The 17990-nt window shown below is 34.5% G+C and overlaps 1 protein-coding gene across 3 annotated transcripts; it reads left to right on the top strand.

Annotated features, from left to right (window-relative positions):
- Nucleotides 1-1349: 1349 nt before the first annotated feature.
- On the top strand, nucleotides 1350-13525 carry LOC119643751 (paired box protein Pax-6-like). 3 transcript variants are annotated; one of them, XM_038043209.1, is made up of 4 exons: nucleotides 1350-1427; nucleotides 3464-3894; nucleotides 13054-13289; nucleotides 13355-13483. In XM_038043209.1, exons 1-4 carry the CDS (start codon nucleotides 1419-1421, stop codon nucleotides 13366-13368), a joined length of 690 nt encoding a protein of 229 aa, XP_037899137.1. In that variant the 5' UTR covers nucleotides 1350-1418; the 3' UTR covers nucleotides 13369-13483. The 3 variants fall into 3 exon arrangements, with proteins under 3 accessions (XP_037899137.1, XP_037899136.1, XP_037899135.1); XM_038043208.1 differs by having other exon boundaries at nucleotides 1404-1427; nucleotides 13084-13289; nucleotides 13391-13525; XM_038043207.1 differs by having other exon boundaries at nucleotides 1404-1427; nucleotides 13391-13525.
- Nucleotides 13526-17990: the final 4465 nt, after the last annotated feature.

The following is a 17990-nucleotide window of genomic DNA, read 5'->3' as shown; positions in this document are numbered from 1 at the left end:
TTTCTAAAAATGTGCTAAAATAAGTCATGTTTCGCAGACAATTTTAATGGTTAACAAAAATAAGTTTTTTCTTTTTCTTTGCCTAGTAAAAGTATATATTGCAGTTTGATGATCACAACTGTGCGAAATTTACTAAGGAAAAAAGGGAAAGAAACCCCTTCGTTCTTTTTAGAAAACTCTGTAAACTAAATTTGTTGTTGACTTTATTAAATAGTTCATATGACTACTCTGTTTAAAATTTTGTACTATATCGGACAAACAAAACCGTTCTTAGGCATGTTTTTGTTGTTCCTATGTTTTTTTTTTAGTTGCAAGAAATGATCACCCACACCTCAAAATAAAGAAAAAAAATGCAAACAGCCACGCAATGGAACTTTTTTCTGGAACTTTTTAATATGCTATAATTTACAATATGCTTCAACTTCTCAGAGTCGCTTAATTTCGTTTTATTTCCCTTTTTCCCACTTTCTTTTGATTTTGTATGTAAATGTATTTTTTTTAATACCCAGAGAAATTTTTTTACTCTCTCAAAAAAAAAATTAAAACGTCTGCCTCCACTCTGTTTTTCGTCAAGCATTACTTACTGCTTTAGTATATTTCCCAATTTTTTCTAAAAATGTGCTAAAATAAGTCATGTTTCGCAGACAATTTTAACCACCAATCGATATTTATTTAATTTTTTTTCGAATTTATCTTCCATAAAACTTTAGAAACTTTATTATGTCTAACTATATTTATTTTTCTTCTCCTTTTTGTCAAGAAAATGACATCTTCTTCTTATTACCTGATGTTAGGCCCTGTTTCTCCCGGCAAAAATCTCTTCCACATCAAGCATGTTTTTCGTTCGTGATATTAACAGTTCATAATAATATAAAACCAAATGTTACAAAGGTGACCTTCTTGCCGAATAAAGTCGAATTTCCCAAAAGAAGTTATTCTCACATAGTCCCGGAACTTATTAACCCACTATTATATATTATTGTTCCTTCTAATCTATAAAATTTATTTTGGTTTTTTACGAAGTGGTATAAATATTTTTGAAACCACTTATAAGTAAAATGAGATTAGGAGCCCGAATTAATATGTTGTAGCTTAATTGTTTCTCAAGCACTGATGTAGAGAAAATAATATTTGAGGAGAACTTATATTTGCAGCAAAATTCTAGTGAAGTAGTGTATCAGTATTGAATGGCGCCCGTTGCGAAAAACTTAAAAAATTATGAAGCAGTGAAATGTGTTGTTGACTGTCAAACTTTGGCCTCCTTGAAAAGATTCTTATGAATTCTTATCTCCGCGAAATATCATATATTTTTTACATAATTGTGAACGATCTGTTTTAAAGTGACGTTCTAAATAAATGACATTTAGTTCAATTTCGCTGAAGTCTTAATAATAATACTCCGTTTCTAATTTTGTGGGATGATTCAGGTATGATCTGACTTCATGTTGCGTGAATTTTGGTTTGATTTGAAGCAGAGAGTATTTGAATATTTTTAAAGCATTTTGCATTGGAAATTGTGCAATCTGACTAAACTAAGATTAAGTACATTTCGTTATTGTTGCATTTAATGTTAATTCAACTGTATACTTGGCAATATAAGTTTTTTCTGGAAATTTATCTTTAGACATAGTGTAGCTCTTTAAATTACCGTTTTAGTCAAACATATATTTCAACATTGGCATCGTGGGCCTATTTTATTTATCAGACGCTCCTTTAAATGAAGCAAGCAAGTTTGGTTAAATTATATGGGTTGTTATCTCTATAGTGATTCTTTTATAAAGTATATAATTACTTACCAGAAAGTATTACCAAAAACTAAACAATGGGCAACCACAGTGTTAATATCACTGATCACTTCTAAATTTTCTAGTTGGCACATAGTATATAAGTTGTTGAGCTTAAAGCAGTACTTTTCGGATATTCCGATTTATCATTGTTTTGAAGGCACGGTGATATACTGACAACATTTGCACTGCCACATTGAATTTACCAATATGCGGTGGATTAGTGTGCAACGCAGAAGTTTAATTGGGCAAGGCCTTCCGATAGTTAACTACGATAAAGTAACAAGTAACATGTCATATATAGGAAACCTATGGCTCTTTCTTTGAAATAGCATGCAATGGTAAAAGGTTGGTGTCATACCAAGTAATTGGTAACGGTTACGGCTCGCGAAAATGCGTTAATAAGAATACAAAATATACAATATTTAGCCGTCTACTTTACTTGACACATGGCCCGGTTTTACTTTTTTTTTTTAAGTCCTCCAGAAGTACTGGCAAACGTGCACATTCAAGCGGAGATTCCCAGAAAGGTATTTTATAATTTTCTTCCACTAGTGGGTATTTCATCGATTCACAAAAGTTTATTTAAGGGCTCTATTGATGAAAGGCTGTGCTCGTCGCTTTTATTATAAGAGATAAACTGGTCTGTTCCTACCGTTTTTTTAGAAAGTTTATTTTCATAACCTCTCTTTGCAAAAATCTAAATAATATCCTCAATTTAGTATCAACTCTTCAAATGGTATCAAACTAATTCTCCGCAATATACGCATTATGCTTACGTCATCTTAATTACCTTTGTATTTTCGAGGATTGTATGATTGCCAAATTAAAGCAAATATTTTTATTATCATTGATTGGCTAGTTGCTGCATGTTTGTATCGCATTATTGCTTCGTTCCCCACTCAGATCTATACCCGATGCGAATAGGCCTCTGTGTTAGATGTGCATGCTTTTTCTCCATACATTATTTGATCATTTTGTCCTTTCTTCAATTTTTATACTTAATAGAACTTAAGCTTAATATATATCTTAGGATATGTATTTTTAAAGGGACTCCTAATTCGGGTTTTAGTTTTTTATAGGCAAAATTTATGTATAAATAAATTTATAACAAATTCCAACTCTGTAGTTACGTCGCTGTTCACTTGTAATGAGTGGCCAGCACTCAGCCGCATAATGAAGCTGCCCGTCCAATTATGTTGTTAATGTATAGACGACAATGCTGTATATAAATAATATAATATAATTTCATCACAAGTGACTAGATAGAATTATTTGCAAATTTTTTTCAATTACTTAAGACTATTATTAAGGGACTTCAAAACGGCTATCTTGGTGCAGTTTTCGATAGTACACTTTCGTTGAAAAAATTTAGAACGCAACTATGTAATTACTGAACTAATTTCAACACATCAAAATTATTGAAAAGCTGTTTAAATGAATAATTAATTATACTTTTTATCCTTCATAACCTACGAACGCAGTTGCATCCGTAACTTGTTTAAGTTTCGTTTGTTCTATTTATTTATTTTTTGAGCTTTATTAGAAACGTTTATTCTTCTAGTTACTCATTTTTTTTATTTGAATATTTGGGACACGTAAATGTTAAAAAATAACGAAATAACAATAATTAAATTCGGAGTAAATTGAAGACATAATATACTTAATTTTAAATGTAGGTATGGTTTTCGAATAGACGGGCGAAATGGCGCAGAGAAGAGAAACTACGCACACAACGACGGCCTGCGCACAATATTGGAAACAGTAGCCGAACAAGTGCTGAAACACCTTCTAACAATAGCTCCATACCAAGTACAAGAATTACAAATTCAGTCTTAGGAAGTATCGCAGACAACAATTCTTCTAGTCATACCCCAAATTCGACTAGCGCCAATGCAACAAATAGCGAAGCAGCAGCTGCTACTTCTACGGCCCTTGTAACAGCGAGCAGTAATAGTAGCACCAATGTTATTGAAGGCGCTGAAGGTCATACGAATTCGGTCAGTCCTCCATTACAGGCTGTTGCTCCACGTCTTCCACTGAATACTGGATTTAATTCAATGTACTCTCCTATACCTCAACCGATTGCAACAATGGCAGAAAATTACAAGTAAGTTAGCAATGCAGCTAGAACCTTCATCAGTGTTTTACTTAATACAAATTTATCAGAATCATTGGACACAACACTAATTTTTAACAAAATATATGAAGTTCTAAGTTTGAAATGAATTTCGGCCTGTCTTAGAATCTGTGTTGGATAAGCTTGGTAATTGTTTTACGTGAAACTAATTCAATTATGGCCCACCGACTCTATTAAATTTAAACGGACTCCACCAATTATAGTTTCCTAATTACTTTCACATATTTTCTAACATAACATAAATGTATAGATTGGCGTTACAAGTAACGGTAAGTTTCCTAAGAATTCTTGGGAATAATACCCAGAGAATGTAACTAATTCATAAAAGCTGTAGTTGATGCAAGTCAAACCATGTAAAAAGCAGCTGCTTTCGCAGGGTTATATTCGGTATTGAAAATCTGCTGAAATTCGAATGTTTTAAAATTTCTACAAATAAGTTATTAGGAAATAAAAAAAACGCCATAATTGTACCGTAATTGTGCCGTGTACTATAGTTTTTACAGTTGAATCAATTTAGTTGTGCCCATTTACACGTCTATCCGCTTGTGCAATGCGTAGGAAATCGAAACTATAGCCAAAATAGAGCGACTTTAGCACATCAAATTTTTAATTTTTTTGTCAAAAATATTATTAACGCGCTGAAGAAAGCTTGGAAAACCTCATAAAGCGTACACATTCTTGACGAACGTCAAATTCGGAATGCACCTAAGCATATCCTTCTGCTCGTCTGTTCGTCTACACAACAGTGCAGTATTTATGGTAAACGTTTTTCTGTTCGTGAATATGAAGATATCGCATATAAATTTGCAAATGAAACTGGAAAATTATCCAAAGTGAGAATACCTTTGTTTTTCGTGTTTTCTGTTCGTTATAAAGTGCAATAGATACGCAGTATAAACTTTGCCTTTTGTTGTTCACCAAGTAAGAAAATTATGTTCTCTATGCCGACAATCTTTATATGAAAATAGAACTTGCATGATTTATTGTGGCAAGGAGCAAAATAACGTTTTTTTTTTGGTTTTTGTACCGTAGGCCTCTACTTTGACCGATTCGACTTATTTCCGTGCCGCAACTTCCAATACTTTTTTGAATTAAAGCCGATATTGTTGTTGTTGCGGCTATAAATGACAAACGCGCCCAAATGGATTGACATATGATACTGACCAATAATATATACTTATAGACTTATAGAATCTCCGAAGATATTTTTTTAGTGTTACAAACGTTTTGATAAATGAATGATATCTCGGTACTGCGTAACAAGTGCCAGGGTATCAGTTACAGAATATACGTGCAAATTTTTATCGCTGTTTCTATTGTAGTTCTTAAGCAGCAAGCAAAAATCCATATACCTTTTTTGTTTTTTGAAGGAGGAGAGAGTTTACCCCAGACGTTACGTGGACAGAGAGACGGGCATGTTCAGATTGATTTAGAATGATGGTGATGCAAATAAAAAGTATATATACCACATAGGATTTTTGAATCTACCTTCTGTCTTCGGCAAATGTTTTGGAAAAAAGAATACTCATATGCTTGTCTTGTAGATTTACATCGAACAATTATGACAATGAACGAAATGTTCTATGATAATTTTCAGAGTGATGGAAGTAAATATATGACGTTTTTTTAAATGCTGATTTTTCAGTCTGGCAACTCTGTCGCACGGTATAGTCATCTATATTTTGTTTCGGCAATTAATATTTTAATTTTTTGTTGAATTTCGTGGCTATATTGCCTTATAGTGTGTGAATTTATAATATACTTTGAGAAGAAAGTGAGTGAATTCAAAGTAAAAGAAATATTTTTCCTTTACGCTTTGATTCATTTGATTTTTGCAAACAAAAATTTTGAGCTCTGATATAAATCTCTCTTTTTTTTTTTGTTTTCTCTCTTTTTTCTCTGTTATTTTTTCGTTGTTTGGAGTTTGTGTTGCTATTGATCTCTCGTTACAGTGTCAACGTAACAGACAAGTTTTGCACAAATTTGGTTGATAAATTTTTATGTTCACGATTTGTTTTTAGTGATTTTTGTGTCCGTTCTTCATAATCCACAACTGTCTTTTTGACTGGACATGGAGTGTTTATATACACCTTGTCGGGCGAAATCTGGCCCAGATTCTGATAGATTCGTTTCTTGTTGGCTCTGCGAGCGCTTTGGTCATGCAAAGTGGGCCGTGCTGCTGATGCAGTCGCTGACCCGTCTAAAGGCTTAAAATGGTCATGTCCTGACTGTAGGCAGCGGAACATTGACTTTTATAAACTTTTCACGGAGACCCGTTATGGTTTCTCGGAATTGAGTAGAAATCTCGGCTCCTTGTGGGAAAAGTTTCAACTCATTAAGTCTAGGTTTGATGAATGTCGCTTTATTGGACACTCACCTTTTACTCGTAGCGTAGCGTGTGGGACGTCACCTCTGGCTTTCTCCAAATCTAATTCGTTGGTACAAGTTACCGCTCCCTCTAACTCTAAAATGAACAGTAATGTTTCCGTTATTGCTGAGTCGGTTGGTAGCAAACCAGTTACAAACAAACCGGCAAGTCCATCGGTTTTAAGCTACGATGAAGTGGCTAGGGTATCTCCGCCCAGAGTCGCCACTCACTTTAATCAAACGCCATCGCCTAAAAGTAATGAAGAGAAAAATAAATCATCCTCTCCTCCTGGCTGTTCGCGTGTGAATGCTGGTCACCAGACTTGGCAAGTCTCACAAGCTGCCGGTACAAGGGCGATAACCCCATCTATATTCTCCCTAACTCGAAACTCTCCTACCGTGAACCCCCCTCCTGTTCCAAATAATGACATTTGCTTGACGGCAGTTCCTCCCAGAAAAGCAATATTTGTGTCAAGACTGGCACCTGAAACATGGGTGAATAATATAAAAAGTTATCTGGCGACGAAAGCCTCATCAGTCAACTTAAAGCGCGGTAGCATCTTCAAAATGGCTCCTTCGCAATCTAGGACAATCTCCTCTTTTAAAATAGTAGTTCCGACTGAAATCAGTGATATGTTGTTAAACAAACCACTGTGGCCAGTAGCATCCTTAATTAAGGAATTTATACCTCGGAATCGTCTCCGTAATACCAAAGCAAGAGTCTTGTCGCCTTCAAAAAACTAAATGTTTCTTCAGGCCCATTATCTCTCATTTATCAAAATGTTAGGGGCCTAAATTCAAAAATTCGTTCTACTTTTCTAAATTCAGTGAGCATGGAGTTTTTCTGTTTGGCCTTCACTGAAACTTGGCTAAAACCCGATCTTCATTCGTCAGAACTTTTTCATAATTCTTTTCAAGTCTTTAGAAATGATCGATTGAATCGCATTGGTGGTGGTGTATTAATTGCCATATCTGCGACAGTCCCGTCCAATTTAATTGAATTTCCCACTTCTCCTGAAGTTGAATTTATCGCTATTCGTGCGAATATGCCTGATAAACATCTATTTATAACCTGCTCCTATATTCCCCCAAATTCTGATATCTCCATTTACAAGAAACACGCTGCCCTCATTTGTGAAGTGGCCAAGCTGTCTACACCCACCGATTTGGTCGTTGCATTGGATGACTTCAACTTGCTCAAGTTACTTGGTGTAACAGTGATCATTCTGGCTGTTTGGTTCCTACTCCAACGTCTGATAGGGCTATTGTGTTCTTTAGTGAATTGTTTGATCATAATTTGGGTCAATATAATCGTACCCCTAATTGTAATGGTAGACTGCTTGATCTCTGCTTTGCCAATTTTTCCGAGATTAACGTAAATCGTTGTCCACCTTTTAGTTTACCTGAGGATCCTAATTATCCATCAATATGCATTTCCTTTCATAATATGAATGATGGTTCGTTGAAATGCCTTAATGTGCCAAATCAAACTTTTTTAAATAATTATTATGATTTTCATAAAATCAATATTGTATTACTAAAACATTGTCTTCCACATTTGAGGCTTGATTTCTCAACCGGTAGTATTGAAAGCTTATTGTCATCGTTCTACAATACATTAAATCTAGCTATTGCTGCATCTGTTCCGATCAAGCATTGTCGACCTCGAAGCAGGTGTCCCCCGTGGTTTAATAAGACAATTAAATATCACAAGAATAGAAAAAACTCGCTATTCAAAAAATATTCGAAAAGTGGCTCTACGCTCGACTATGTCGCTTACTCGGTGGCGAGGCATAGATTTAACTCCCTCAACCATTATTATTACTACAGATACCTTCCGTTCATTAAATCCTGTCTGTTTGCTAATCCTAAATTCTTCTTTAAATTTGTTAACTCTAAAAGAAAAATATCCACATATCCCTCTCATATTTCTTTTAATGGCTCTGATTCCTCGGATGATTTTGAAATCTCAAATCTATTTGCTGAGTATTTCCGACGAAACTTTTCGATTGCTAATTTCGATTTATCAGCAAACTACCCATATCCTATAACTAACTCGGTTTCAATACCTAACTTGGTTATTTCGGAAGATGATGTTTTTAAAGGGTTGAGTTCTCTAAAATACAGTTGTTCGCCTGGACCTGATGGAATTCCATCATGTGTACTTAAATCTTGCGCTGTCGAGTTATGTGGTGTAATCTCAAAGATTTTTAACCTGTCCTTGTATTTCGGTGTTTTCCCTTCATGTTGGAAGAGTAGTTTCCTTATTCCTATCCACAAGAGTGGAAGCAGACAATTTGTTGAGAACTACAGAGGCATAGCCTCTGACTAGTGACTCAGCATTTGGCCTTTCCCATTAATTCGTATATTTCTTCGCACCAGCACGGCTTTCGGAAAGGGCGATCTACAGTCACCAACTTGTTAGAGTTTACCTGTCATGTTTTCAAGGCTTTTTCTAGTGGCTCTCGCACAGATGTTATTTACACTGATTTAAGCAAAGCATTTGATATGGTTAACCATAACTTACTTATCTTTAAACTCCAAGCCTCTTGCTTCCCTTTCTACTTAGTGAAATGGATAAGCTCTTATCTGCACACTTCAGTCACTTAGGTCCCATTTTATTTAGTTTATACATTAACGATCTTCCATCGGTGGTTAATTCCAGCCAGATCTTAATGTATGCGGATGATTTGAAACTGTTTTCCTCCTTCGCTGTTGAATCGCAATCACATCAGCTTCAAGGTGACTTGGATAATTTTGTTGCATGGTGCTCTTTGAATCTTCTGAAACTAAATCTGAGTAAATGTTAGAAGCTTTCTTTCCCAAGAAGAAAATCATTCATTACTCAGTATTTCATAGATTCGCATAAGTTGGAGGAGGTCGATTCGATTACAGGTTTAGGCGTTCTATTTGACCATAGGTTACGTTTTAACTTTCATATTGAGCTCTCGATTAGCAAAGCTGGGTCAGCGCTCGGTTTTATAAAAAGGTGGTCCAAAGAGCTTGATGATCCCTACAGTACGAAAAGGCTGCACATGTGGTTGGTTAGACCCATACTCGAGTATGCCTCAGTTGTGTGGTCTCCTTCATATAGGTGCTATGTAGATTCAATTGAATCTGTTCAAAAGCAATTCTTGCTGTTTGCCCTTAGAAATTTGGGTTGGGATCCAAATGCCTCTCTTCCTCCGTACGAAAATAGGTTGCTTCTGCTGTCCTTACCGTCTCTTGAGAAACGTAGGTTTGTTCTTGGCGTTTCCTTTGTAATCAAAGTAATAAATGGTGCTAATGACACGCCTTCATTACTTGGTGAAATAAGCTTTAATGTCCCTAACCGCTTCTCTAGCCACTTTATCTTGGTTAAGCTTAGTCAGAGTAAATTTAATTATGAGCTGTTTAGTCCGCTCAGAGTCGTTTGAAAGAACCTAAATGACGTCTACCACTTATTCTCGTTATCGGACACTTCAAAGTCCATTAAAGCAACATTGCTTAATACGCGTGATTTGCCTATGTCGTACTTAAACTGGCTTTTAACCTTAAAAAGTCGTTACGACTCGAAAATGAATTATTGGTAATTATTATCGGTTGCCAGGCTTATGCATGTTTGCGATAGCTTAGGGGTTCATTTGCAATTTGGTCCTGTACCGGTTGTAAGTGTGGCTCTATGCTGATAGTGTACATGCTTTTTTTTCTTTTTTCTCTTTCTTTTTTTCTTCTTCTTATTTGTTTTATTATACTTATACTAAATTTTATTATAAATTAATATAAATTTTGCATTATGAGCCAATTGAACTCGACTGTTATTTGTTTAGTTGAGTTTCTAGTAAAAGTAGAATTAGAATAAATAAATAAATAAATAAATAATTGAGTGCATAGCTAAAGATAATACTAGTATTCGATTGTCAAAAATTGGTATGACGGATAGAATTAGTTGATGTTTTCACATCAAATTGGTTATACTCGAACGAAGTCACAACGAACTTTAAACGTTCATTTTCACTTTATTCGATCACGTTGTTTTGTGTTTTAAATGAAACCCTGTTATCGTTATAATAATATTTTGGGTTTAACTTTATTAACGTTCTAATTTTTTACAAATTTCTCGTGCTTAGTCAAATCTGTTTATTTATTAGTGATGATGATATTGGTTGTTTTATAAAACGTACAACATAACACATACATTTATTTGTCCCGCAATTGTCGGTACACATAACTTAACCATTGCAGTTTTTGCAACATAAAAGGTAGTTATTTACAAACCGTCGTCGAGTGCGTATCAAAGCGTGCAAAAAGGTGAATGTTAACAACCAGTGTCTACGGCCCTGCATAAACCACATCACCGTTAAGTCGACGAAAAATGCAACTTAACGAAAACACATGGATTAATCCGATAAAACCATCCACATCTCTTGCAAACCCGAATATTCATGCTCACAAATGCTACTATACTTGTCACAAACTTCTAAGGAATAATGACAATATTACTTTTAACGATAGTAAGCCCAATCTATCAAACCAATTCACTCGATTGGCGAAAAAGAGCTATTTACCGTCAACCCAACCCGGAAAGCCATTTTGTTTCACGGCAACGTTCGTCCGCATGCAAACGAAATAGGAAGAAAGTAATCTTCAATTTGATTTGTGAGCTTCTCTCGCATGTGAATTAGTCTTCAGACTTAGCTTCTTTTACCCCTTGTTTAGATCGATGCAGTCATGTTTAGCGGATCAGCAGTTCACAAAAGGTGAAGATTTGCGATCCCCGTTTCGCCTCGAAAACACCAGGTCTCGAGAGCATCCGTAAGCTACCCCATACGTGGCAAAAGGCCACAGAGAGCGAAGGGGAATATTTCCATTATTAAACTTTGTAACAAATATGTTTTAAATAAATTTAAATTCTATTAAAAAAAATAGAGTACTTATTTCTACGTCTATTAGTTTTCTAATAGCCAATGAATCTTCTATCCCAAGATTACCGAACAGCAAAATACTAGAAAGCGGAAGGAAATACAATTATATGTTCTTAACGTTCTTATCTGGTTTGAGAATTTATGTGTGGAAATGTTTGTACAGTATTGGAAATATTTGCGATATTTGTGTAATATCGAACACGCAATACATAAATGTGTGAACACCATCAACGAAATCGATTTAGTCTTCTCCGTTTCTCTGCTAATCGCGATAAAAATGGCACTCTTTATTCAGCAGCATAAGCTTCGTTTAATCTTAGTGACTTCATTATTATTCAAAATGGCAAACTGTCAAAAAGAATGAAAAGGAAGATCAGCTTAAATGTATTCTTTCTACAACTAATTACAGTTTGTCGAACATAGACCCCAAAGCGGTTTTTTTGTAGATGTATTTTGAGAAACTTAGGAATCATGTACATCCTTTTTCTCTCTGAAATCAGATCGGTAATAGATCTTCTCGCCTTCGAAGTAAACAAGTTGTGATACCATTCTTAGGTCAAACAAATAATCCTAGCGTCTTTATAGCCGAATTCTGAACTGAGATTCTATAAGTGATTCCGCAGTACCTGGGGTACGCTCACCCAATATGTTAACGTATCAAAATTAGATTTTTTTTAATGAAACCTTTATAACGCCCAGAAAAAGTTCAAAAACCCCATAAATTACGTGTATTCTTGACTAATGTCGAATTTAGAATGTGCCTAAGCATGACCATTCCATTGTTCATCTTTTCATCTGCCAATCTATGTAGTATCTATGCTAAACATGCTCCCGCTTGCAAAAATAAATACATCGCTCACAAAGGACATATCTATAACACGTCTACGCAACAGAAACTGAGAACACTCTCGCTTTCCATGGTTTTCGCTTGCTACTCATAAGCTACACACATACACAATGTAAATTCCAGCTTTTTTTAAAAAATATAATAGAGAAAAGCAGTCAAATAATATTTTAGCATAGCCTTAGTTTTACGTGCACAGAAGGGCCTAGTAATCTAAAAATATTGCGGACTATTCTACAGGCAATACCGCTATGCAAAGCAGATTTTAAAAGCTTTTATTGTTCGTACATATATATATATATAAATAAGCCAATTTCAAGATACTCCACAATCTGCTGACCCCACCTAAAGCCGTTTAGTCTTAATTTAAGCTTGGTGTTAAATCTTTCACCTCCAAATTTCTTATTCGACAACAAGATAAACTTATTCTTCCATTATACACAACAATCTTTGCAGTCCTTTTTGATAATCTTTTTTTTATAAGCATATATACATATAGATTAAGCATTATTCTGAATTCACTAACCATAACTTTCCGTCAAATAGTTGTAAAACCGGCTTTGTTACCTTTGTACTCTTTTAGCATTCTGACGACTAAATGTGGCGACTAAAAAAAACATGACATACAAGAAAACTGTAAAAAAATGGAGGAAATTATAGTCACAATATCTTTAATCCATTTTGTGGAAAACAAACAAATGTAGGCCTATAAAAACAGCTTTTCTTTAACCTAGACGTAGCTTTAAAAATGAACCAAATCGAAGGAAGATTTTTAATATGTTAATATAATCATTTTTGTCTTTAGTTTAATATTTTAATAAACTTTTCCCTGCTAACTAATAAAATTGATTAATAAAAAAAAAGATGTTCTTTTTACAATATAGCATTAAAATATTGATATTATATATTTTTCTAGCTGATATATGAGTTTCTTTAAAAGAGGTTTCGAAGCAATTCTTTCTTTTTTTAAAACAAGACACTCCGAACTTCGACAAGCTATTAAAATATAATCAGCATTTATATCTATCCTCACGTACATTCTAGCTCAGTGACATCATCACTTAGTTCTATGTCGACGTCATGCCTGCACCAAAGAGACAGTTATCCCTATATGTTTCATGATCCACTGTCGCTTGGCTCTGCTTACGTGGCCCACGCACGTCCGTCGTGTAACCCATCTGCAGCACATCAGCCGTCAGCACAACACTCTGTTTATGGCAGCAACACCAGTGTCAGTGGAAATAACACCGGTAATCATTTTTAAAGATTATTATTAATGAAATCATTCAATACAGTTTTTAAATTTTTTTAATAGTGTATACTTTGTAAATCCATTTATTTTCTACGGTAGAAAATCAATCGTTTACTGGCGTGTTGTCGGCCGGTGTGTCCGTTCCGGTGCAAATCCCCCCTCAAAATAGTGGTGAAATAAATGGCACCAATTACTGGTCGCGTCTTCAGTGATCAACGCTCTTCAGTATGTCGCCAAAATTGCTCAGCAAACCTGCTATATCAACTCATTGCGATGACGTAAGTGCCAAAACTGTCGATACATTGGGTTTATCTCTCTGTGATACGAATATAGAGATTGGCAATGGTGCCGCAACCCTATTAGCTACAGAGTTAACCGGTGTAACTGTCAGCTGTTATTCATCTACGCATCCTAAATTGAATTTGACCTCTGATGAACGCTCAGCATTATCCTCTCTCATGTTAACCACTACGCCACAGCCACACCAGCATCCGATAAATCACACTGATGTTAGGAATGTAAACACATCATGATAGCAAAATTTTCAACGTAATTTAATACAATCAGTGAACTATTTCTCTCCGGCTTTTTTTTCTTCATGTGTAATGGAAACGTAGATAACCAACTCTATGTTGCTGTCATTATAAACTTCACCGACGACTGCAGCTAAAGTATGCCACCGCAATGATATATACGTTGTTAAATATATTCCAAAAGAAAAAAAAAAAAAAAACACAAACGAGCTCCAATGAAAGCAATACTCCAACAACGCACACAATATACGGCATGAATACATAATAAGAAGCAATTGTTTTAATTTGAGCACAAGTACAGCCAATCGCACGCTTCATTTTGATAGCGTGAAGCCCAGCCTGTTCATATATGTTGAAGATACGGATATTGATGTGTTTATAACATAAAGCGGACCAACAAGTATTATATATACGCATATACGAACAATGTGCATAATTTTGTTGTGACACAATTTTTGTAATTTTTTGATTTGGAAATTTTCATATCCTCAGTGAACGTGTGCTTCAACAAAATTTATATAAAAATAAAAAGGATATTTCGATAGCCATTGCATCTAACATAAAAAGAAAAGTTCACATAACTTTTACAATTCTTTAAGGAATTAGAAAGGTTAAGAGTTATAATTTGACATAAATTGAAATATGTCAAAAGACTACATCTTTTATATGGATGCATCGTTGCATATAACTGTCAATAAGCAAAAGAAAACGAACCAGTTTCTACAATAATGGAATATAACAGTAAGTTTAGCTTACCTTTACCATTACACATTATATTATAGGAATGCATCAAAGTATGGAATTCAATAGTTTTCGTACATTGACGCAAAAATCGTGAAGTAAGAGCCAGACAATAGTATACGAATCTAAAGAAATATTAAATATTTAAAATACGTATATCGTCATTCTAATTTATACGCCAATATTGAATTGTTACCAGACGACGACTTGCAAAAATCGAAGAGAAGAAGTTAAACAATCTCTGGATTTTTGGGGTGGCAGTATAATTAGGCCAAACTTTTTCGAGTATGCTGGTGTTTTGACCGTTACGGTGAAAGGATGCCTTACGTAACAGCTGTTTTCTTTGGCTAGAAACTGATGCTATTTATGTTGTGATAATATTTATCTTATTTGCAGTGGGGCACCGGTTATAAAACTTACAAAACAATGAGCATATTGCGTGATTTATTTAAAATCATGTTGAAAAAGTCTACGTATAATTTTGATGACTCTTGTTTGCTATATTGATTAAGCAAGCAAGAAAATGTGTGTATAGCCCAACACCGGAAGGTGGCGTTATATTCATTTTGTCAAAACGTTTCCAAAACCTAAAAAAACGCTTCATAAAGTATATATATTCAAGATCCGCGTCAAATTTTGAACCGATTTAAATATGCCTGTTCGTGTAATGTCTGTTGTTAACATTCTCTTGAGCGCCAGAATGAGGCTATCGGCAGGAACTTTAGAAGTCTTTGCACGCAGGTGCAATGGTGATGAGCTGTATCAGTCGAAAGGCACACCCAGAGAACACCTGAAGTCACCTCTGTTTTTAAAAGTGGAGAAAATGTTCTTTCACTCATTACTCACAAACCACAGCAGATAGACCCATAAAAATTAAAGAGTAAATTGTATTTGCAATGCTACGGTACCTGTACAAATACGGAATAAAATGGTCACGCTTAACCAATAATATGGTACATGAAAGTATTGTTTTCTTGTCAAAACCTTTATAAACGCCTTAAAACATATAGAATACATGTTACTTTGACTAATGTTAAATTCGTAATACTTCTAAGCATGTTCGTCTGCTCCACTGTGTAATGTTTGTAGCAAACGTTTTCCCTTTCGCAAAAATTATGATATCGGTTTCGCAAACGGCAAATATATCGGAAGTCCTGACAATAGAACTTATAGAAAATGAGTCAAATTGGTTAAAGTATATGTTCGCACTGTAACATGAACTGAGAACACGTCTACTTTCTGAGTCTTTTACTAATTACTTATAAACTAAAAAAAAAAATTTCACGTACATCCTACAATAATGGAAAAAATAATACATGCTCACCCAATATTACAGAATACAAAGATTTCCCTTAGTTTAAAAAAATATCATTTTCTTACATGTTTTCGTTAAAAAAATATCTGACATCGGAGAGAATAATACCACTAAACATTAGTGGAAGAATGTACTACGCGATGTGACGCTTATGCACTGTAAAGAGTAAAAATTTTCCCATATTGTCGAAAATTTCTTATTTTTGTATAACTTTGAATTGACTCGCCGGTTTTGTCCAGGTCTATTGATAAGTGGACTTAACCTTGAAACCCACCTCTTTTTCCGTACCTTTAGTCTTTCGATACGTTCAGAAGAATAATAAACTTCGGAATTTTTTCAGTTGCCATTCGAGAGAATATTAATTCTAACTTATCATCTACAATTCGCCTTATTATAGCAACAAGTTTCAAATAGTGGCTTTTATAACTTAAGTGGTGTCTAAGGACACTTATTAGCCGTCACGCATTGTCTAAGGGCACTTATTAATTCTCTGTCATTAAGGTTTACAAAATTCTAATCGCACAATTTATCTCTTAGTTTAAATAGATTAGTCTGCTTGGGGCTCTTGTTCTGCACTAAAATACTAACCTATACGGTTCCTGAACAGTCCATTCTATCGTGTTCCTACCGATGTTATACCCTGCCATGTGACAGTGCGGTGACAGAATCCAGAAGAAGGAAGATATGCTCCGCTCATTTTCTCGGAGCCTATGTTATATATAATTGTTGTAGCCAGTTAATTTTCAATTACAAAACAAACCAGCGTGTTCGCCTACGAATTCACTAGATTTTTATACGCAAAATAACTAATGTGTAATGCCAAAATGAGCTTGAAACTTTAGTCCACAAGGCACAATATAGATACGTATATATGTTACGAAAATTCTATATATGACAAAATAATTCTACATTAACATTGCCTAACCCTGTTTAAAACAAAACTTCTAATAGTGTTGGGAAAGAAATAAACTGAAGTCAGAGCTATCAACGTCTTACCTACCGACATAATAAAATAAGAGCATGTTCCGCAAGCGACGATTTACGAAAATATAAACAAAACTACCAAGGTACCGAACAAGAGTGTTAACAAAATTCGCCGGGAAATCCAACCGGTAGAAACACCACATCGATATTTCGTGGTTTATTTGGAAACGTTTATAAATACACTTATTCATACCGACAGAGTTGAATCATTCGAAGGGAGAAGAAATGAAAATATTAGATGTTTTTTTCAAAAATAAATTTACTTGTAAATAACTTTAATAAAAAAAATGACGTCATCAAGGTCAAAACGGAATAAACCGGTAAAATCATTTACCCGTATGACAAAACTGAACTCAGTTCCTTAAACAGAATACGTACTTTTTGTTTCCACTGCTTAAAGGCAGGCAGACGAAAACGACATAAACAAATTGAAAAGAAAGAACGTCGTAAAATAAGTCTTTAAATTGTTTTCTTTGGACCACTTGAAAAGAAAACGTGGTAAAATTAAGTCGTCAATTTCTAAAAATCCATTTGTGGACGGACAATTCTGGTTAATTTTACTTTATGTAATTCATATATAATTTGCGTTTTTAATTCCAATAAACATTATTATCATTTTGTGAAGTGTAGGAACTACACTATAAGGAATTTCAGAACAAAAGGACCAATTAATATTATCGAAATGTTTTCAATATGGTTGGAAGATATTAGGAAGCCTTTATTTAATTGAGACGTCGCGAGTCCATCACAACTAAAATCACTCATCTGCACTAACCTCCATACATGTATAAAACTCAGCAATCGCCATGCTTTATATTTTTCGTGTCTCTAACAATTCTTACAAAAGTTAAATAAAAAATTTTTTTATCCCTTTTATATAAACAAAATAGTAATAAAGTTAATTCGAATTTACGGCACTACGCACACTTTATTCAAACTATAACATATATTTTCTTTCAAAGGAATTACACATCGTAGACAAAAACAATGACATTAATATGGCATTAATATTAATACAATAGACTTAAACTGAATAAACAGTTAATTGCTGTAAGATTGCGCCTTCAGGGTTTATGTGTTCCCTACATTTAGACTGGGGAAAACATAGGTAGAACTCTAGGTACTC

This window comes from Glossina fuscipes, unplaced genomic scaffold (assembly GCF_014805625.2).
Source record: "Glossina fuscipes isolate IAEA_lab_2018 unplaced genomic scaffold, Yale_Gfus_2 61594, whole genome shotgun sequence".
Lineage (NCBI taxonomy): Eukaryota > Metazoa > Arthropoda > Insecta > Diptera > Glossinidae > Glossina > Glossina fuscipes.
The sequence above is the reverse complement of the archived record's forward strand: the minus strand, read 5'-3'. Positions and strand labels throughout refer to the sequence as shown.